Source organism: Salminus brasiliensis, chromosome 16 (genome assembly GCF_030463535.1).
Source record: "Salminus brasiliensis chromosome 16, fSalBra1.hap2, whole genome shotgun sequence".
Classification (NCBI taxonomy): domain Eukaryota; kingdom Metazoa; phylum Chordata; class Actinopteri; order Characiformes; family Bryconidae; genus Salminus; species Salminus brasiliensis.
Genome location: NC_132893.1, coordinates 23,772,205 through 23,794,486, shown reverse-complemented (window position 1 = coordinate 23,794,486; position 22,282 = coordinate 23,772,205). Strand labels below are relative to the sequence as shown.

The 22,282-nt window shown below is 39.8% G+C and overlaps 1 protein-coding gene across 22 annotated transcripts in view; it reads left to right on the top strand.

Moving 5' to 3' along the window:
- The window catches only part of dlg2 (discs, large homolog 2 (Drosophila)), a 297,266-nt gene that overhangs the window by 54,213 nt on the left and 220,771 nt on the right, over positions 1–22,282 (top strand). The window contains exon 1 of one of the 22 annotated variants that reach the window (XM_072659063.1): positions 13,858–14,251. The exons of the other annotated variants lie outside the window; for them this stretch is intronic. Within the exon in view, the coding sequence (XP_072515164.1) occupies positions 14,210–14,251 (42 nt within the window). The 5' untranslated portion in view covers positions 13,858–14,209. Of the gene's footprint in view, positions 1–13,857; positions 14,252–22,282 lie in introns of those variants that run through there. 22 annotated transcript variants of the gene reach the window in all.

Here is a 22,282-nt window from a genome sequence, read left to right as displayed (position 1 = left end):
ATATCGGTCTACTAAGGAATACTACCAGTCTTTCGGTAGCACACACACCCACATTCACAGGATCTGTACATATTTGATATGTAATACTCTTGATCTGGATGCAACAGCACTGAGAAACAAATTTGATCATCACCTAAAGGGTCAGTGATTATAGACTGTAAAACCTCATCTTACGTACTATGTATTTTACTCTGTGTATAAACTTACGGTATGTTGTATTTTGTATGGGATGTCCATGGAGAAAAAATATGGAAAACTGGAAGAAAAGAGATGACTTTGGAAATTGCACAGGTGGCCTGCTTAGCAACTGTCCAGCCTTGCGTTGCCTTTCTGAGATGCAGAACTTTGGAAGGAGATTGCACGGTGGTGTTAAACATGGACTAATGTCATTAATTAATGAATAAATCTTATAAATAAATAAATAAATAAATAAAAGGAAATAGGTTGTTGATGTGTCAAATGTATAAACATTTCTATCTGTTTAATCAGAATCCTGTTATCGACTTCTCTTTATTTAATTGTGTTGGCAATGTCTTGACAGTATTACATTTAGCCTGTGCAGGGATGTCCTACAGGAACGAGTGTCTGGTTTGTACAGGCCGTTCAGAGGAGAGAAGTAGAATATACTGTGGAGTGCAGTTTTTGTTCATTTGTCAATCACTCTTTTGCTCATACAATGAAACAGTCTGATTTATTTCTGTGCCTTTAACCTTATGAAAGTTCAGAGGATCTTCAGTTCTTCGCCATGATGACTACATTACTGCCACAATTAGCATCAGTTTCGTGAACCCTTAAACTGAGCCCTGTGGGACTCTACAGAATCTGCTGTTACCAAATAATGCATAATAATTTCTGCTTTAGATCTGATAACAGACTGAACCCTAGATCCATTAATTAGTTAAGACTGCTAAATGTAGATTACCTTGGTTCAGAGTGGTTGCCTTGTATTGTGCCTCAGTCAAAAATTCAGTCCCACTGAATAAGTGTTTATAACGTTTTTTTGTAACAATGAATTGGAGGGGCTAAACTGCTTTAGGCTGTGAAGGGGAAGGGCTACACAGTAAATACAAGGTAATTTGTGACCTATTCAGAACAGACTGTTGAAAAGTTAACAGCTCGTAGCTCTCTACTCCCGCTAGCCACTGCAACATAGTTGAAGTTACTTTGAACTGAACTTCTCTGAGCTTCTCATTAAGTTGAATGGGATTTCTTTCAGCATTTTGTAAAGCTTTTTGTTTAAATGGAGTAACAGTAGATTTGAACAGAACACATTTGTAGGCAGAAAAAAATAGGCAGAGAGACAAAGCAAGCGACTAAAGAGAGACAGGAAGAGAAAAGAATCTCTTCTCCAGGGGTTGTTTGACTGTGCTGATTGTCATTACAGCCATCTCAGGGATTCACAGTTTTTGTCTAAAGCTGTTATCAGTATGTTTCGCTGTTGGAGGTGCTATGTGTGTCTTCCTTCTATTTTAAGCCTTGTTGAAAGTATTCATGCCCACCCAACCCCCCTCACTCAGTCAGGAGTATACACAGCTCTCTCTCTCTCTCTCTCTCTCTCTCTCTCTCTCTCTCTCTCTCTCTCTCTCTCTCTCTGTTGTTCTGGGTAGAGTTTGAGTTATGTAATGGTTTGGTTGAGTTAGTGCTGAAAGATCCGCCTCCCACACAAGGATATGCATTGAAAGGCCTTGTGGATGTGCAGCAGCGTGTCAGTGCCGTGCTGCAGCTGCTGTTTTTAGCTGGATTGTCAGAAGTGATGGAATGACGACTCTCCTCATTTTCCTAAGCAGGATTACTTTACCACACATTCCATTTTCCTTTCCTCTCTTCTCCTCTCCTCTCCTCTGGATAGTGTGGGAGCTGAAGGTCACTCACTCTTTCTTTCTCACTGTGGGAAATGCTCATTGATTTCTATGTCTGTCCCACGTATTCCAGCCGCCTCTGAATGCGCACACAGAGACGCAAAACACACACACGCACACACATACAGCGGCTCATTCAATCACACGGGGGCGTCTTTGCGAACCTTGCACGATGCCCACACATTCTAGTTTACTTCAGTTTTCTACTTATCTTTTTCTCGAGTTTAAGTCTACTGTCTTGTGCTGTTGTTTGTCACCCATTTCTACAGCAGTCAAAATCATGTCAATAGACATAATACAGTACAACCTTATAGTGTTTATAGGCACTATAAACTATAGCAGAAGTTCTCAAGGGTGAGAGTTATAAAGACCTCAGCTTGAATTGTTCTGCAACATCAGTGTCTATGGGTGCACAAGATATATGCAGGATGTCTCAGGTGTCACAGGATGTCTGTATATTTTACACTTAATAGATAGCAATGTGGATAACACCATTGCCCCATAAGTAGCAGATGGGCGGTTCACTTCCAATATAAAGTCTGCTGTCTGTTGAAGCGAGAAACCAAGCAGCAACCAACACAATTGGCCTCACTGGCTTCCAACTGAAAGCACTGGAAGGACTGGGCCTAGTTTATTTGGATTGTCAGTTCTCAGGAGCAAAAACAGCATGTTTAATTAATTTTTAAGGGCTAAAATAAGGGGATGTGAAATAAAATTTGAGTCACCAGTATCATTGGTATAACCCTGTTGTTAAGAAGGCTTGGTTCAATATATAAAAAAATAACTAGCATAACTAGCAATAACTGTCCCTGGAACACTTTGTGTGACATTAACACTATGATTGAGGCCACATTAGATAATCAGAGGATGGATTTAGGTCATTGATAAGTCTGTAACTGCTGATCACAGGGTGACTGGCATGTTGAGCGTGAGCAGCAGTTTGAATGGACACATGAAGAAAAATTCAGATGTTCAGATAATCTTCTGTCTGTGTATTATATAGAACGCTTACATTAACTGTAACTTAAAAGCCACAATTATCTCTGGCTTTAACTAAAGCATAAAATCAAATCAAATGAAATATATTTATATCGTGCTTTTTACAGCCATTGCCACAAAGCATTACAGGAATCAGTAATAGGACCAGAGATCAACAAAACATAGAGACCTTAGTGGTGTTTGTTAGCTCTGCTGTGTTCTGATACTCACTGTACTAGGCTGTAGTGGTGTTAAAAGACTTTATAAGGCATGTTGTTTTTACACATTCTACAAATATGTTTAAGACACAGAGTAAAACAAACAAACAAACAATAGAGTACAATGCCACCTGTAATGGGATGCGGCAGATGTGCGCCAGCTTCATAGTTTCATCTAGTGGTTGAATAAGGAACTGCAGCATCCTGTAACCAAGAAGCTTTGCACAGAGCTTCTGTAATCTTTAAAACTGTTCGGCTCTTAGGATTGACTAAGTTAAACTCATATTTGGCCTGAATATCGGCCAATACAATACATAGCTGGACGATTTTTTTTTATCTCTAAATGAAACCTTTTCCCATTTGTATTCCATTAAAATCGAACAAGATTGTTTCTTTCCTCTATGACATTGCCCATTTGGAAAAGTATACCTAATCATACTTGCAAGATTGGGATTCAAGATTGCTTTATCCTACACTTTATTGTACTTTGTAAAAAAGTAGGAGTGCTTGCAGTTCATTAGTGTCATCAAACAAGAGTATCAGAGTGTAACAGAGCAGTTGACCTATCCATGCTCCATGCTTGTAGCAACAATTCTGAGGTAGCACAAGCTTTACAGAACACTCCCAAATCCCCATTCAGCCTAATGAATTTCGTTTGCATCATTTGAAATGAGTTATACTCTCTAAATTGCAGTTTTGTCATTAGGTTCAATGTATTATTGATATTTCTACTAACATTCTGTAAGGCTTGACAAACCTGGCACCAGCAGAGCAGGCTAATTAAAATCATACATTTAAAATCCTTGACTGGAAACTGCTTATAAACACTTTGTTTAAGTTTGAGATTACATGCAAAAAACACATTAATATATATATATATATATATATATATATATATATATATATATATATATATATATATATATATATATATTCAGCTGTCCTTACTCACGGCATTTGCTTAATTGCTTAATAGACCCGAGCTTCATGTTGACATGTGCTGTTTAAGGCTAGGGAGAGTTGCATGCGTATGAGAAATAGGAGAGGAGATATGTAAAAGTAAAGGTGCATGTACTATGTACAGTGAAATGTGTCCTCCGCATTTAACCCATCTGTGGTAGTGAACACACACACACACACACACACACACACACACACACACACACACACACACTACTGAACTAGAGGTAGTGAGTACACACACACCCAGAGCGGTGGGCAGCCAACTCCAGCGCCCGGGGAGCAGAGAGGGTAAAGGGCCTTGCTCAAGTGCCCAACAGTGACAGCTTGCCGAGCCCGGGAATCAAACCCACAACCCTGTTATTGATAGCCCGGTCCTCTAACCGCTGAGCCACCACTGCCCAAAGTCATTGTTTCTTTTGTATGTGCAGAGACGACAACACTATTTGTGTGTGCTTGTATGTTAGAGAAATGGTTAAGGGGTGGTGGCGATGATGATGATGTATTGCCATGCTGTTTGCGCAGTGTGCTTAACCATACATGTCTAATTTTTAACACACAGTGTGTGTGTGATAAGCTTGATCCTGCAGTTATGTTGACATCACTGACAGAGGCTCTCTGTATGGCCTCAGAGGGAACACAAGCACACGTTTGAACACACAGCCTTGATAGCCATGATAATGAGGAAAATTAGATGCTGCTATCAATCAGATGCATAAACTATATGAAAAACTACAAGACCTATCTATCTATCTAGTGATTCACAGGCATCATCTGTGGACACAGTTGCTTAACTGTATATGTTTTAAAAAGCTCACTTTTGTGTGTTTGGTTGATTTTTTTTTCAATATTCATTTAACCGAATGTTACCATGCCTGAAGTTTTAACCCTAGTTCTCTCTGTACGTGTATGTGTGGTCAGGTGAGGTGAGAGGAGGCTCATCAGGGGTAGGAAAGCTTGTCAGGCCATGTCTGATCCCATCCGTGCAGCTCAGTCACACGGTCTGCTCCACTTCTCAAAGTGTCACTGGAGCGGCTACAGCTTTTAGACAGGAGTCTACAGGCAGGGTCTGCTATGAAGCATTCTTATAGGAAGTTGGTTAATATTATGACAATGTCTTACTTTCGATAATCCCTTCATTGTTAAAATGCATAACAAATACTAAACCTGTATATCAGTGATCTCTTTTTTACTGCAGTAATTGTTGCCATGGTTAATTTACTTTGCCTTTAACAAGATTTCCTTGTGCTCGTGTATTTTTTAAATCCTGGCATGACACAACTGGAATGTTTGAAATGATTGATGGTCTTTAGAAAACAGCTGAGCACTCATAATAACTAACAAGAAAAGATAAAACATCTCATTTATGAGTGTTATGAAATAGTATGAATGCTTGAGAGCATTTAGCTGTTTAAACTATGGCCTTTGTGATGCTGCTTGCCTCATTGCAGTCAGCCAGGGTTTCTAAAGAGGACAAAGGACTTTGAATGCAGCAATTTGCACATTTGTCCAAAAACAAAGCAGCTGGTGCTTGGAATAAAAAATAGGAGTCCAGCATCACTACTTAATGACTCTTATGTCCGGCTGTGTAATAATGGCCCAACTGAGTGAATCCTTACAGGCGTAATAAACTCATGATGGAGTGGTTGAGAGAATCCTGACAAACATTAGAAACTGGTGAAGGAATCCTTTTAGGCTTTAAAAATGTATGACAGTATAGTTTCAATTATAAAAGATGGAGTCTTTACAGGCATTAGAAACTTATAAGGGAATCCTTACAGGCTTTGGAAAGTCTTAAGAAAATATTTGACCATATCCTGACAAACTTTAGAAACTTAAGGGAATCTTTCCAGGCATTAGATGCTCATGACAACGCGCTTGCAGGCTTTCAAAATGCATGATGGAATTGTTACAGGCATCTTATCAGGGAATCCTTGTAGGCACTTCTGGTATTTATGATGGTATATGTGAGAAAATCCTAAGGCATTAGAAACTAAATCTTTATAGGAATCCAGTATTCATGATGGGATCTTTACAGTGAATAAAGGCATATGAATAGACAAAAGGCATACAAGGGAATCCTTACAGGCATAAAAAAATCTGGGATTGTGAAGCAGAGCATATTTTTACATTTGATTTTTGAACTTGTGGTGGTGTAGCTGAGGGAATTCAATTCAGATTCAAATTCAGAATGTATTTATAGAGCACCTTTCACAAGAAAAATGGTCACAAAGCACTTTATAGAGATCCAGGTCCATGCCCTATGAGCAAGCACTACAATGGAGGTGGTAACGACAGTGGCAAGGTAAAACTCCCTCATACTAAAAAGAAGAAACCTTTGGAGAAACCAAGACTCAGTCTGAGGAACCCATCTGCTTTAGGTTGACCAGCACAGCACAGCACAGCACAGCACAGCACAGCACAGCACAGCACAGCACAGCACAGCACAAACAAAGAATTGTCATGTATTTTAGTAATTGATGATTGTGTAATCCGGTAAATCCTTAGTCGTGTCAGAAATTCATGGTGGTACAGCTTGTTTATCCTTTTGATGTGAGTTGCAGCTTTAAAAATAAGACTTACAGAATGTTAATATGCAGTTTTATATCTGTTACAGACTGTTACCGAACTGTTCAAATACTGTTGTCTTTTATATTCCGCTATATAGTGTTAGCAGAAACTCACAGTCAGTTGTAGAACAGTTTGTATGTTCTTTTAAGCTGTTATTGTTTAGAAGTTTTTATAATTAAGGTTTTTATAATTGGATATCTTGGTATTCATTTTGCCTCTGGAGGTAGCTAGCTGTGGTCATTAAAGCAGCATCTCCAAGGAGTTTTGACGGGTTAATTAAGTAGTTCTCAGAAATGATACGAACCTTTTTAAATAGCAGATTGTGAGTCTATGTGGTTCTTTAGTACTGTATGTGGAGAACAACCCGTATCCTAAGTTGATCCTCAGTCTAATATCAATCAATTCTTGTGTACTTCTCTCTCTCTTTCTCTCCCCTGCTATCTCTCTGCTAAGAGCCATTGCTCTCAGGATGCCAGACTAGACTTAAGCCAGAGGATTAAAGCTGTGACATCACAGGACCCGGCGCAGGCCTTATTTAACATCCACCACACACATAAATTCATTGGCAGCTCTTGCTCACAGACATTTGCACTCTATCTTCTCTATTCTTCTCTTCTTTTCTCTTCTCTTCTCTTCTCTTCTCTTCTCTTCTCACCTCTGCCACACTGCGTCAGGGGATCCCCATTTGCTTATGCTTTCCTGAGGCACAGCTCATTTTAGTGTGTGCCTGTGTGTGCTGTCTCCTACCTACAGGGCTGTATCTGTGTTAGCAGCAGTGCAGGGCATGACCCCATGTGGGAAACACACACTCAGTAACCTTCTAACCCTGCTGCGGTCTGGCTGTCAGTCGCCACAGAATGACACTACTGTGGCTGTATGCCATAAGTTCTGCTGTTGATGCACACACAGTGTCACAGACAAACACATCAGGCTTGAATGAGTTTAGACAAATTAAAAAATAGTATTCTGAGCATTAAGATGTGTATGAGATTTTAGTGTACCATCATGCTATGGAGAAAGAGTGTGTGGTTGTACGAACCATTTGAATCACAGTGAATTAGTTGTCTGGTTCATTCTGAAGGACATTGGAGCTATTATAACCCACTGAATCGACACAAATTCCTTTATGGCGCAACAGCGCAGTGACCAGACAGAAAAGGCAGAGCAGCTGAGGGCAACGTCAAGTACTGCGTTTTTCAGTGTCATTTCATCTGTCAGCCTGGAGTGAGAGGGGGCTTGATGGAAGTCATAAGGAAATTATTTGGGTTGTTGAGCTGGAAGGAAACTAGGGCTATAGGGATGGGTTTACATTAACACTAAGAGGTCCATCAGTTCACAGGATAGTGGAAAAACAGCTTTGCCAATAAATAATGAATCTCAGTGTCTCAGTCCAGTTAGTAGTCATGTCCAAGTCTAAAACCAGACTAAACGGTGAAGACTGAGACTAGATTAAGAGTTAAAATAATATACTGTGTATTGGTAAATTGGTCGATATGATACATAGCACAATACAGAGGTTGGGATTTAATATATATTATTTTTTTATAGTATATATTATTGGATTTATTGATTATTGGATATATTGCAATTCTGTATGTATGATTTTGTTAAATCAAATTGTAGGACAGCTGTAATGGAAAGCACCCTCATATGCATAAACTCTGAGTAAAAGAAAAGTGAACGTTTTCCACTCAGATTCCACTCAGAACAGTGGAATCTGAAAACAGTTGAGTGGTCAGAGGTTTAAACACAACACAAAATGAACCACCAACCTTTGCGTGAAACTATTATTAGAAATTGATACAGTGATTTTGAGAATCGGTACAGTCTTGAAAAATGTAAAATTGCAATTCTTATTACAATATATTGATATTTCCTTACAGCACTAGTAAATAAGTTATAAGCTTATCAGTTAGCTCTCTTAGGTAGCTGTAACTCTACATTCTGACTTTTGGAAGCAAAGGATGGTAAAATGTAAGTTGTTGTTTTAATGTTAGACTGTATAAAACGTGTTCATTTTCTAGATACTGAATGAAGAGAAAAGTGACCTGTTGTAATCTTGTTAGCCAATAAGCATCAGTGCTTTTTATGCGTGTAAATGCTGATATTTGATATTTATTTACTGATATTAAGGCTGATAAGATTGAAAATAAGTATAATAGTAAAAATGAGGAGGCTTGTTTTAAACAAGTAGACATTTAGCACAGTGGAGGAAACCAGTCAGTAGCTGCTTCTGCTTCCCCAATACATAGAAGAAGGAGGGAGTGCTCCTGAGTGGCCTTAGAAAACTTTAGAAGTCTTCCATACTCAAAAACTAAAATACTCTCATGACCAAGACCATTCATTATTGAATATAACATTTTGGGAATATTGCAGAATATTGCAAATTCATTTCTGATATGTATTTAGTGACAGCTAGTATAGCAAACTGCCTATTTCTGCCTGTTTGTCACTTTAGTGGTGTGAGTGTAAGGTTTACTAAAAAACTGGTAAAAAATCAGAACTGGATCAGGCTTAGTTTAGCTGATACCTGTTCCAGTAAGATATGCCTAGGTCATCCCTCTTAACAAAAAATATATAAGCAGCGTTGATCCTGTGGTGTGCACTTTTCGAGCAACTGATAAACTGTGCAGGGACAGATGGGCTACTTTTAGGAATCATTAACCTACAATGTACAATATAAGGTTAGGCTATGCAATAAGTTTAAGTAGAGTATAGAGTATTGTTGCTGTTGCACAAGAACTTTTTTCATTTTTGGCTAAATTAGAATCTGGCAGTTGTGTCCTTCTATGATGAAGGGACCAATAGAAAATGCTACATGTTTTTACATTGACTTCCATTGAAAGTTAAGAAGGTTTTTCCCCTCCTGTGAAGTTCCCATGTTCTCCATTCTGGAGGCATATTCCAAAATGAATATACCAAATAAATAAATAAAAAATAGGACAAATGAACAGATATAGAAATGTGTGCTTTACTGCTTATAGCATTGACTGCCCTTTGTGTTGGGCTGAGGTGTGATTTCACAGAGGGAGAGCTAGATGCACACACACCTATCCCTCTAATGTAAGTGATGAACTCCTACTACTGACCTTTGGAACCTTTGTATGTGTGTGAGAGTGAATGACTCACCAGTTCAGCAGGAGTTGCCTCTAGGAGGAGATATATTTATACTTGTTAAAGTATCTTGGCTCTACTGCAGCATTGCCTGCTCATCTCTTGTCCTGTTTGCAGCATTTCTGGTCTTACGCTAACGCTCACTTTCTATTTCTGTCTGTCTCCGAGCCAAGGACGGTCAAGAGAGAGAGAACGAAGGCTTTGGCGTGGGCAAAATATTACTGACATTTAACTAAGAGGACATCGTATGGGACTGTGTGGGCCACCTCCAAAAGCAACTCCAGCTAGATCCCCACACATTCACATACCTATGACTAAAGGAAGCAAAGGCTACATACACCTCCTCAGATGCACAGCCCTGACTGCGTGGTTTGAAGTATCGGAGTTTTTTTTTTTTTACCAATCTGTTCTATTTTAGGAACCAAACGGAGAGTCCTTGGGCTTATTTGTTCTTTTTGTTGCACTGGTGTCTTGCCTCTGCTTTTCTATCGCCTCCACACTCCTCTTCCCTACTCTGCCTACACACTCCTCACCATATAGTCTCTGTACTCTGTATAGAGTCTGTACTCTCATCCACTGTCCCCATCCACACTCCCTCTCTGCTCTCTTCCTCTTTTCACTTCAACTGCTTCAACTGCAAAAAAATATATTTTAGCCAGTCAAAATCCTCTTAATTGTAGCCTACTAATATTTGGCATTTTCAGATTGTAGTAATATGTAGTATGATTAACTTATCTTTATTCATTTGTACTTGTTTTATCTGACTTTATCTACCAAAAGTTTGTTCTATTGTCAGATCATTTTGCACAATTAAAGAACTAACAGATAGCCTTTGAGCTTTTACCAAGAATGAGTGCTATTCCAGTGGAATAAGACACACTCAGTATATACAGTTACTCAAAAACAGTAACACTAAGTTGGGAATAAGTTGGCAAATCTAACAAAAAATCTACTTGCAAAGATGATTTTTGCAGTTTTCAGAACCCAACTGAAACTGAAGGCCTTTCAAAGTAAGACTGTTTCAGTGTTTAAAGTCAATAACAATATCCATTGGCTCACACTGACTTGCTACATTAACTTTTGCCAAAGGTCAAGATGTAAATACATATTTTGTACACATATTATAGCGCAAACTCACTTTTACACATTTTAATACACAGTGATTTTAAATTTAACATGAGAATCTTGTTTTTCACAGTTTTGTTGTCAGTTGTTAGGAGATAAAAATGTTGCATGAGTCTATTTTGTACCTGAATGAGAAATGAGGGAGCTGTTGGCAGAGTATTTATAATGTGGACAACTTCCATTGGAGTGAATCCAGAATTAATAGATTCATACAGAGCATTTTGTGCAAAATTGTCATTTTAAAAAAATAACATAAATAAACATATTCTTACAGGCAACCAGCCAGCAACATGTTGACATGTTGACTTTATTTCACATTATTTCAAGCAGTAGTAAACTGTCTGATGCTCAATCTGTAATGCTAGTATTTTGAGGAGTGACTGACCTAAAAATACTGTTAGCTGACTTCAACAGTCTGTGCAAACCAGATGAAACAATACACCTGAAATTTAGCTTAAACAAAAACAGTTTTTAAGTTAAACTGGTTAAAAGCCAGGGAAAATGCTGCCTGAACACTTTATGTGCCACTTTTGGCTTTTTCATTGCACTGAAAGCAGTTAAACTTGAAGTTGTTCAACCAATAAATGTTATTCCTTCAAATGTATTATATTTTGTAATTAAAATATATAAAAAATGGAACTGTATAAGTATCAAGATGTATAGGCACCTATTTAGTAGGGCTGGGCGATATGGTAAAAATATTATATCACAATATTTAAAGATATTTTCACGATGCACAATATTTATCACGATACATGTAATTACAAACTGAATACATCAGTTGCGACAGATTCTTAAAAACTACTCTCCCGTACTGAGTACAGTGGTCTTTATTCAGCATCCGCTGCATTTCATCTAATTAAACCAGTCTAATTATACTGTAATGAAACTTGCAGCTGATCAGTGTTCTTAAAGTACTGACAAATTACATATTTGCGTCTATAATGTTGTGGTGGGCAACAACCTTTCGAATGCTGACGCTGCCACTAGTCGCTGTTGGAATGTGTAAAGCAGAAATGCCTCTCTATTTGATTCTCTATTTTAACTAATCTTATTGTCTCATGCGACTGGATGGTTATTAAAGCATTTCACTACCAGTCTGTTGCCGTGTATGACTATGTATGTGACACATAAACTTTGACTTGGTTGATTTGACATAATGCTGTTTGTTTATGGCAAGACAGTGTTAGTAAGGAGACTTATTGTAAAAATGAGAGATATTATTTGGCCTGATTTAACATGTACGTTTTTAAATTAGCATTAAATTAGCTATTAGAGTGGCTGAGTATCTGCCTACATAAGTAGTATCTGTGTAGACATAAGTATCTGTCTACACAGGCTATTTAAGTTTGCTGCTCCGCCGCCACACTCCCCCTGCACTCCCCCCCCCTTCATTACTTGCGCTACTCTGCCTTTACATACCTTCCCTACCTCTACACTGCTCCTTCTTTCCCTATTCCGTCTCTTCTTCTTTCTCTGTCTTTCTCTGCTGCTCATCTATACTGTAAAGCATGGACCACAGAAGAACTAGTTACCGTGGTAACAGGGAGACTGGCACCAAAAATATATTCTATAAAGCATCTCTGATGCCTCCCACTACATGTTGCCTCCTGCCAACATAGCACACACACCGAAACACACACACACACACACACACACACACACACACACACACACACACACAGAGCACAGCATGGCTCCCTTCCATTACACAAAGACACTTGGGTCAAAGATACTAACTCAGCTCCTCCTCAGTGTGACCTTCCAAATTCAGTTTCCTTGCACGTCGCCCACACTCACTTGAACTTTTTCCACAGGAAATCAGACAGTTCTTGATAGTATGTAAAGAGATGGTTTTAAATTATTATAATAAAGTGAAGCTTCGAGTTAAATGAATGGCAGTGATATGCTGTATCTAATGCTGCATCCAAGTGTTTTATGCACCTTTTACTGGGAGACAGAAATGTACCAGAGAGTGTCCTTAAAGGCCAGCCCAAAGTATGTGTGTGTGTGCATACAGAAATAGCAGACAGTGATGCAATAAGGCAGGTTATGGCTGTACAGTGACAGAGACTCTGAAAAAGACACTGAGAGACTTTAGAATCTGAGTTGCGCCCCCTAGTGGCCTTCCTGCTCTGGTACAGGGAGCTGTGGAGACTGGGTTACAATGCCTTATTCACATATTATTAATAGTTGCGATTAAACACCATATAGCCATAGTTACTGTATCTAGCTATAGCCATATCTATTGCTTTTGATTTACGTAGATCATTTCTAGTGAATGAATTACAGTCGTTAAATAAGTAAAACTCTTGAAAGGCTTCAGTATGACTTCTTAGATGTGCCGCAGTCACATTAGGACATTGGCATGAGACCGCATCACTGTTTTGCCCTACTCTATGCCTAATTCATGTATTTGCATTTTAATGCCAGTGCATGAATTATGCAGATAGACAGCACACACCCCATGCCTGGGCCTAGCGGATGCGGACCATTTGTGACTTATTCAAATCAAGTCCGAAGCCTTCATTAGAGATGAATAAACATGCCGTTGTCCGGTTGCATTAGAAAGGACGCCTGAAAGGGTCCTCAGCAGAAGCAGCATCATCAGCAGCAGTAGCAGCAGTGTCTCGTTCCAGCAGTGGGAACCAGGCAGAGCTTTACTGATGTAGACGCGGGAGCTGGAGGACAATTACATAACAGCTGTGTGGGTTTGTGTGTGTGTTTTAGTTTGTGTGTGTCTGTGTGTGTGTGTGTGTGTGTTTGCAAAGGTGTCGAAATGTAGAAAATGCAGACGGCCTCTCCCCTGTGTAATGCATCTTCCTCCCCGTTGCAGGGTCGATCTTGTGTGTGGAATTTGTTGCAGCTCCGTAGCTCAGAGTAACAAGTCGCCTTTGAAGTCCTCCTACATCCGCCCGCTCCTGGAGCGAAATGGAGACAGAGAGAGAGAGAGAGTGTGTGTGTGTGTGTGTATGTGTGTGTGTGTGAGAAAAAAGAGAGAAAGGGCGAGAGAGAGAGAGAGAGAAAGGGGGAGTTAGAGAGGTTTCCCTTGCAGTGGCGTGCATCTTCAGTCTCCAGTTTTTGGCTAGAACACCAACTCCAGCAGTAAAGCTCGCCGGCCATGTGTGTGTGCACGAGTCTGAAGCCACAAGAGATTGATAGCAGAACACACAGCTGCAGAAGAGCAGGAGAAGCTGACATGCCGCGGGATGTGATCCGTTTCTGACCCCCCCCCACACTCCCCACCCACCCTTTTCACTTTCCTCATCTCTTCTTCTTCTCCTTCTTCTCGTCCTCCTCTTCTTCTTCTTTCTCTCTCTCTCTCTCTCTTTCCCTCGAGAAGCTCCAACGTGACATCAACCCTTATGCCACACAGTAACTGCAATGTTTTTTGCATGTTATTGTGCACTGAGGACGAATGTGAAGGTAGGAATCGAGCAGTGTCTGTGTGCTTGCGGGTGTGTGGAAGTGTGTGTATGTCAGCTTGAGCTGCCATGTGGTTCATGATGTGCACCAGAGTTGCAGGTGGCTTCGGCATCTGTGAATGTCATACCGGTTTGTCGTTTCCAAGCTGGTGAGACATTGGCTTGTTTTCCGATCGATTTAGCACTCCTTTTATCTCAGCAAAGGAACGAGAGGCGAGGTTATCCGAGCCGAAAGGGACGACACAGCCAGGCATCAAAGTACAAGTGTTAGTGTAAAACTCTGCAAAGATCTTCAGCCCGATGTGTTGTGACAGCTTCAGCACACGCGACGTAATGCATGCAATCATGTCTAATGTGCGAGTCCCTTTTATTCTCGCCGACAAAAGAGTCTTTCTTTGAAGTTGCGAGAGTTCTCCCCCAGCACTGGCAGATGGTGGGCTAGCTTAGCGCTTAGCACCTAACTGCTAGCCTGCGTTAGTGTGTGGAGTAAAGGCTCCAGTCCAAGTCTTATTACTCTCTCTCTCTCTCTCTCGCTCGCTCACTCTCTCGCTCAGCTCTGAAGTTTGTCTCTGCTGAGTAATACTTTTTAGGAATGTAGTGGTAGCAGTAGGCCGTAACCAGGATCGTAACTAGCATATCTAAACATTGGGACCTTTTTGCAGCATTCAAAAATGTCAGATGCAAATGAATGCTACCAATGTCAGTACATTAGCCTACATTTAAATGAGCCAAATAATACATTTATTGAGTATGTGTGTAAATAGTATGTGGCTTAGTATGCTCAAATTCAGTGTTACAAGCCTATTTACAACCCTGTTATTCTGCCTCAGAATGAAACACGCTGTTTTTTTTTCTTTTACAGAGGGCTCCTCTGTACAAATCAAAAATGACAAGCTCTTCTTTTATTAGCTGGTTTAGGACACTTCACCAGTTTCTCTTGTTTTCACTAGGGCTTTCGCTGGTTGACTGGGTGTATGTACCTTTTGTGGGCATAAATAACAGTCGACAGTCAAGACTGTTACAAAATAGTCTGGAGGTTTTGGAATTGGTCCATTTTATAGCCCTGGAATTTATTTTGAAGGAGGCTACGTTTGTCCTTGAGGTTTATTGTATGTCACTGTCATGTATCAAAAGCATATTTTTTAACAGTTTGCCGTTCAAGGGCAACTTTGAAATGAACGTTTTTGGAGATGCAGGGTTTAGTTACAACAGCAGTGATGTGTTTTTAGTTCTGTAGATGTTCTCCTGACACCCTTAGCCGAACTGCTGAGATGTACTGTTTGATGGACAAACTGGATGTGTGTTACTAAGAAGTGTATGGGTTAACATGCTTAGACCTGTTGTGAGTAGGACAGCATCTGCCTTGCAGATAAAAGACACTTCCCCCATCACTAATGTATTACCTTCCTACTGCCCATCTTCTGTGCTCTGTTCTGTGGGTCCTCATGCCTCCACATTTTTTTGTCCAGAATAGATTGTATAAGCTTGTTTAAAAATCGTCAAAAAGGGCATACGAAACTCAGGCATGTGCTTGTACTGGCTTTAGGTATGGCAATTGGCTGATGTTCTTATCCAGAGCAACTTGCATTTGAATCCTGTTACACAGGTAGGCTAGTGTAATGTTAGGAGACTCGCCAAGGATTCTTAATAGATGTAGTGCGGTGTGCTTGCCAGGCTCGAAACCTAGTCTGCCACAGGGAGTGCGGTTCATTACTCTACACCATCCAAATTCATAAAAATGTGGAACCCAGTTCCCCTGGAAATGTGATCAGATCTTCATTTAATTCATACAACTAAATAGAGAACCCAATTAAGCATATGAGGCTAAATAATTACAGTTTTTACATGCATTTATTCAGCAGTGGTTTGGCCTCCAACAATCCACTTCTGCTTATCTGATGTTTCCTCAAGGCCACGTGAATTAGCCTATATTAAATATCTTTGTATGAATTTATTTAAATGTATAAAGGGTGTAGGGTATTTTTCTAGTAAACAGCAAAGCACTGTTGTAAGTCGCTTATATATACCTTAAATGTGAATGTAAATGTATAATTTACGTAATGTAACTGAATTATGAAGTTGGCAAACTGGTCTTCCACAGAAAATCACTTCAAGGTCATGGTGTGGCCAAGATCCCCCTGCATTAACATCTAAGGATCCACAGGCCTTTCTTGCATTAAGTAATGTCAATGTTCATGACTCCACCATTAGGTAAACACTGAACAAGGACGGTGTGCATGGCAGGACAGCAAAGAGGAAGCTGCTGCTCTCCAAAAACAACACTGCTGCCTCAACATTGACTGAGACTATGTGTGTAGCTGCAGTGTATACTGTATTAGTTCCCTTTGCTTGCCACAAACCAGATGTAAGCTTTCTGATAAAAGTATTTCTGAATTACCATATTTGAAATAACAGGCTTAAAAACAAAGAACAAACAGAGAGGTTGTCTTTTGAAAATCCTGTCAAATGTGGCATTGATGTTTATATTCCTTCATTTCTACTGAATGTTGAGGCAGGCTGAGACACAGTTGAGAACAGACATATTTGGTTTCTTGTTAGTTTAAACATTTGATATGCCTGAGACGTAGACTGCAAATTTTATATGCACAGTTTCTTACTGCCCCTGTCACGCAAGAACCTCGTATCTCCATTTTTAATATTTTTTTTTGACATAATGTGAATCTGACAGTTGTTCTTTACATTCTCAGTCTCAAAAATGAATGATTAATAGACCAATAGTAAAGCTTCAGTGATTTGAAATAAAGTGTTTCTACATTACTACTTCCATTCATTGGAAGTTAAGTTTTTTTCTTTGTCCTGTAATGGTGTTGAAGATGAAAAGTTTCTGCTTGACAATGACGATATGAGTGACTTTTTATTCTCGAAGCAGATTAGTACTTCATTCATTGGCTCATCCCTCCGTTACATTGTTCAGGGAAGTAACTTTACTTTTTTTATTTGTTAACCCGAATATGTGGAAAATGTGACGTATAGCTCCCCCATTAACCTTTTGCCTGCTTTTACTCAGACACTCAGTCAAGCACTGTGTAGCAACGTTTAACGTATACTGAAAATCAGACGCAAAAAACTTTTTATATTACTGTATTAAAACAATATTATTAATATATTATTTTAAGTTATTAAAAACAAAAAGATTTTGGGCTGTCTAGGTCAGAAAGCAAGGGCTTTAATGCACCATTCAAACATTGCTCTCCTTCCTACCACTTCCACCACTAGCCAATTCAGTAGAATTATGCTGAATTATCTATTGGAATAAATTTTCACCCACAACAACACTAGCTAACTTTGCTAAGTTTTTTATTACTACAACCACTAGATTATTACACACGCTGGATCTGCTAGCATTATGTTAAGGCCAGGAGCTAAGCTCTGATGGATAGCAGCGTCCAGCTATGCCAGCTAAACCTGTATGTGTGTGCTAATCACACTGTGTCTGACCTCTTTTACAACTTGGGTCAGTACAACACAGGATTGGAAGCTGAATGTCAAATGGGCTGTAGCTAAACTGCAGACGACAGATATGTAAGCATCTAAAAAATATGGTTCAAATCTGTCCATCGAAGCAACTGGCCGTGGCTTACTTATCGCCCTAATTCTACTTTTTCCAGCTTTGCTTCCAGCTTTTGCCATCAGCTTATATTCTCCTGTGATTTAGTTCTGTTTACCGATTTTGATTTTTCTCTGTTGATTTTGCTAGTGCTGGCTTCAGATAATTTAGGTCTGGGATGAGTAGAGTCTTATTAACGGTACCAGCTACTCAAACCAGCTGTTCTGCAGATGGCTGTTTTAGACAGGGTAAGAAGGATTATGTGTTGCCTGATCTTTGTGGTATTTTGATGAAAGCATGTCAGATCTTAGGGAACTGTGTTAACCTGTGAAAAAGCATTAGGGAGCACCACTTGGTGTCTGCTTTTACAACCTGAGTCAGCACAGCACACAACTGTTTGTGGCAAAACTGCATACAAGAGGAATGTAAGTATAAAAAAATAATTATTGATCCTGTGTTATTTTGACAAGAGTAAGTCACAGACATTTCATTAAGACCTCAGAGAACTGTGTTAATGTGTGGAAAAGGGACATAATATGTCACATTTAAACAAATGCTAGTACAGTTTTCGCAATGTAAGCACTAGAGGGGCAATGTCTGATGCTTGCGGCTGAGATTTATTACTTTAGCAGCTTATACCTGAGGGATGATACTGAGGAATGATGTCTGAAAATTGGAAAGCCAAGTCTGAGCCTTGGGTTTTGACACTTGATGACTTTTAATATCTGACAACCAATGTGTGATACGTGCTACCTGACACCTATCTGCTCTCTAAAGCTTGCAACCGATACATAGCATCTGACATCCAACAAACGGCAAATGACAAGCACTTCTTTGCCATATTTGTAATTCTAGAACTCCTGCCCATACACAGTATCCAAAACACCTGTTTGTCCAGCATTTATTCCAAAATCAAAGGTATTAACAGGGCACTAGTCCCCCTCTTTGCTATCCAACAGCCTCTACTCCTCTGGGAAGGTACTGGAATACTGGAATGGATTTGACTCCATTTAGCCACAAAAGCATTAGTGAGGCGAGACACTGATGTTGGTCGATTAGGTCTGGCTCGTTACAGTGCTCTAGTTCATCCCAGAGGTGTTCGGTGCTTGATCACTCTAAAGAATGTGATTCCACTGCTCCAAAACAGTGGGGAGCTATACACCACTTTAGCTGATGTGTGGCATGGCATGGCATCTAGTAATCGTAGGCTTGTGTACGGTTTCTCCAGAGTGTGCATATGCTCAAAAACTGAGCTGTTCTGGTCTGATTTGCTGAGCCACATTCAAAGCTGCTGAACGATACAACTGTGTGCTCATTCTTGGTTTTGTCAGATTTGTGGTTATAAGACATGGCCTCACCCCTTAGTGGCTCACTTTGTCAACATTGCTCTCCCATATTGGGAAATGGTGAATCGATCGTGCCGCAGGTTGAGTTACATACCCTAAGAACCCAGTTTGGGTTAACCGAGGGGCTGCCAGCTTAATATAATGTAGCTTTTTAGCTTGTAATTTCCCCTGCAAATGACAGCTTTCTGATTGTCCATTGCAATAGGATTGTACCCAGATCAGCCATGACATTAACAGTACTGACCGGTGAAGTGAAAAACATCTCAACATCAGTTCTTGAAAGTGATTTCTGTTAAAAGCTGCGAAGGGTCAAGCATAAGATTCTAAGCCACTTTGACAAGGCCCATATTTTGATGGCTAGACTACTGTCAGAGCATCAGGCAGGTCTTGTGGGTTTTTTTCTGATATGCAGTGGTCAATTCCTACCAAAAGTGGTCCAAGAAAACCTGCGACATGAGCATGACATGAGCACTTAAGGCTCATTGATGTGATCCACGGAGGCCCTACCTCATAACCTCATAACAGCACTGGTGGATCTGCTGCTAAGGTTTTAATGCCAGATATCACAGAACGCTATCAGAGATTTTATGGAGATCTGTTCAGATCTGTGTATAATCTTGTTTAAAATTTTTGGGAAAAAACATGTGTGACATCTCTTTTGAACAGAACAAATGCCGGAATGGAGCATTACTGTATAGTCAGATTAGATTGCTCTGTGTGAATGGGGTTTGGTCAGCTTGCATGGTTCAGCCGATGGTGGCAGAACCTGGCAGTTCTGCATAGTTATTCATTTTTTGACACCAATTAAACATTTAGCAGTATATCACAGATCATAACAGTTCTTGTCAATGCATTTTCACAGCACTGTGCAAACCTAATCCTGTTCATCCTTAGTTTATTAATTACAGCCTCCATCTTTAAGATTTAGACCTATAATGCGCTTTTGTTGGTCTTTGCATAAGAATGTTGTACTCAGAATCATTGAGTAGATAACTTGAGGACTGTATTATGGTGAAGCCAAAGGTTTAGCCTTTAAAAGTTTTGAATGATTGATTTCACGGCACAGCAGTAAGATCTTAGACCAGTAGAAAACAACCATGGTAAAAAATTAGGACACCCCATGAAAACCTCAAATCATTGATGTCAGACAAAAACCTTGTATCTCTAAAATGAGAACTTTACAGGAGAAGGAAAAAAAGGATTTCTTGTCTACTGGCCAATTTATCATGATATTTTGACACAATGTAAAGAACAACTGTCCCATTTAAATGATGTCAAAAACTGATCAACCGAAGACACAAGGTTTTTGTGTGACAATATACTATAGATATGAACATATGATTTTCATTTTATACCTAAACAAATAAAATGTAATATAACTAAACACATAAAGCTGAAGACATATCTTTCTTTAATTTGTAAAAGGTAATTAATAGATTTTTTTGTGCTTGTAAATACATTTGTAAATGTATTTATTTTAACAGTGGAAAAGACATCTTCACGTTTATTCATACTCAAAGTGACTAAAATTAGAACCACATGCACCACATCAGCTGTGGATGATTAGATCATCTTTAGAAGGATTTTCCCTTCCCAAACTCCTCTGCAACTACAGCCTTCTTTCTGAATGCCTCAGAGAGCTCTTTGGATCCTGCCATGTTGAAACCCACTCACTTCAACAACCAAGAGCAAACCAAGCTAATTGTCTGAGGTTTAAATAAGACAGGCTTCTCCAAAGTTGTCTCTAACCATGGTCTAATCTGATTCTGTTTTGTGTGTTAAGATATTTTACCATTTTTATTCTCCATCTCTCAATATTGTTCAAATGTAGATCAAATGTCTTTATGTTGTCCCTATGTCCCTATGTAAGACTAAGTTTTTCACGTGGTGTCTTTATTGTATCTGCCTATTTTAATGAGCTATGACTGAAATTGTTCCCACGCCATATTATGGCCATTTAAAGTTTTGGTTTTCAGGGTGTTTTTGCGTTGCTGTTTAGAAAAGTATTGGGACATCTGGTTATTTATTGTTTTTTCTGAAATCAAGGGTATTAATAAAGAGCTTATGTTTCTGCTTTTGTTGGAGTAACTATCTCTACTGTCCAGAGAATGCTTTTTTGATACATTTTGGAGCATTGCTGTGAGGATTTGATTGCATTTTCTCAGTGGATGATCACAACCCCAACTCATCCCCGACTTATCCCAACAGTTTTAGATGGAGCATCATCATCATTCCAGAGAACACAGTTCCGTTTCTCCACTGCTCAATGCTCAATGCTTTGTACCCCTCTAGTCCATGTATTATGCCATGGCATGGTGCCAATAAGTTGATGTTTATCTGCTCCAGAAAGTCCTGTTCTACTGGCAGAACTTCTCTACAGGGACTAGACAAGCTCTGTGTGTGCATTTGTACATCTGTATCAGCAATAAGTGCAACCTAAAGTAGCTGAGTGCCTTCATTAGAAGGGGTGTCGACAAACATTTGGACATATGGTGGATTTGTCAGTAGCTGTATTTTTGTATGAAGGTGGAAGTGGCTGTCAGTAGCGTAACAGTCTGCTGTAGCTCCTAATGGGTTTATCTGTATGCGCTTCCTCCGGATTAGACTGCCAGTGCGCACTAGGATTGCAGAGGTGGACATGCTTTTAGAAGAATGGGGAGGCTGAGAATGCTTTCCCGTATGTGTGTGTGTGTGTGTGTGTGTGTATTCATGCGAGATGGACTATGCAGTGTGGCAGTGCAGTTATAAGAAATCAATGTGATAATCATGCACTGTGTGTGTTTGTTGTGTTGAGATTCTTGTGTGTATGTGTGTGTGTGGGTAGCTGTGTGTGTGCTGCATTGGGATTGTTGCGTGGGTGGCTGTGTGTGTGCGTATGCAGGTCTGTGAGAATAGGGGGGTGGATGTGTGCGTGTGTGTGTGCGCGTGTGTGTGTATGTGTATGGACGTTTGGAGGTGTTGGGGGGGTGGCTGGACGGCTGTGTGTGGGCGTGTAAGAGAAACTGAACATGAGCAGAGTGAGAGAGAGAGAGAGAGAGATAGGGAGAGACAGCATTCGGGCAGTCTCTCAGTCTCTCTTGCTCCATCTCTGGAATTAGTAGGCTGTGTAATGATAGGC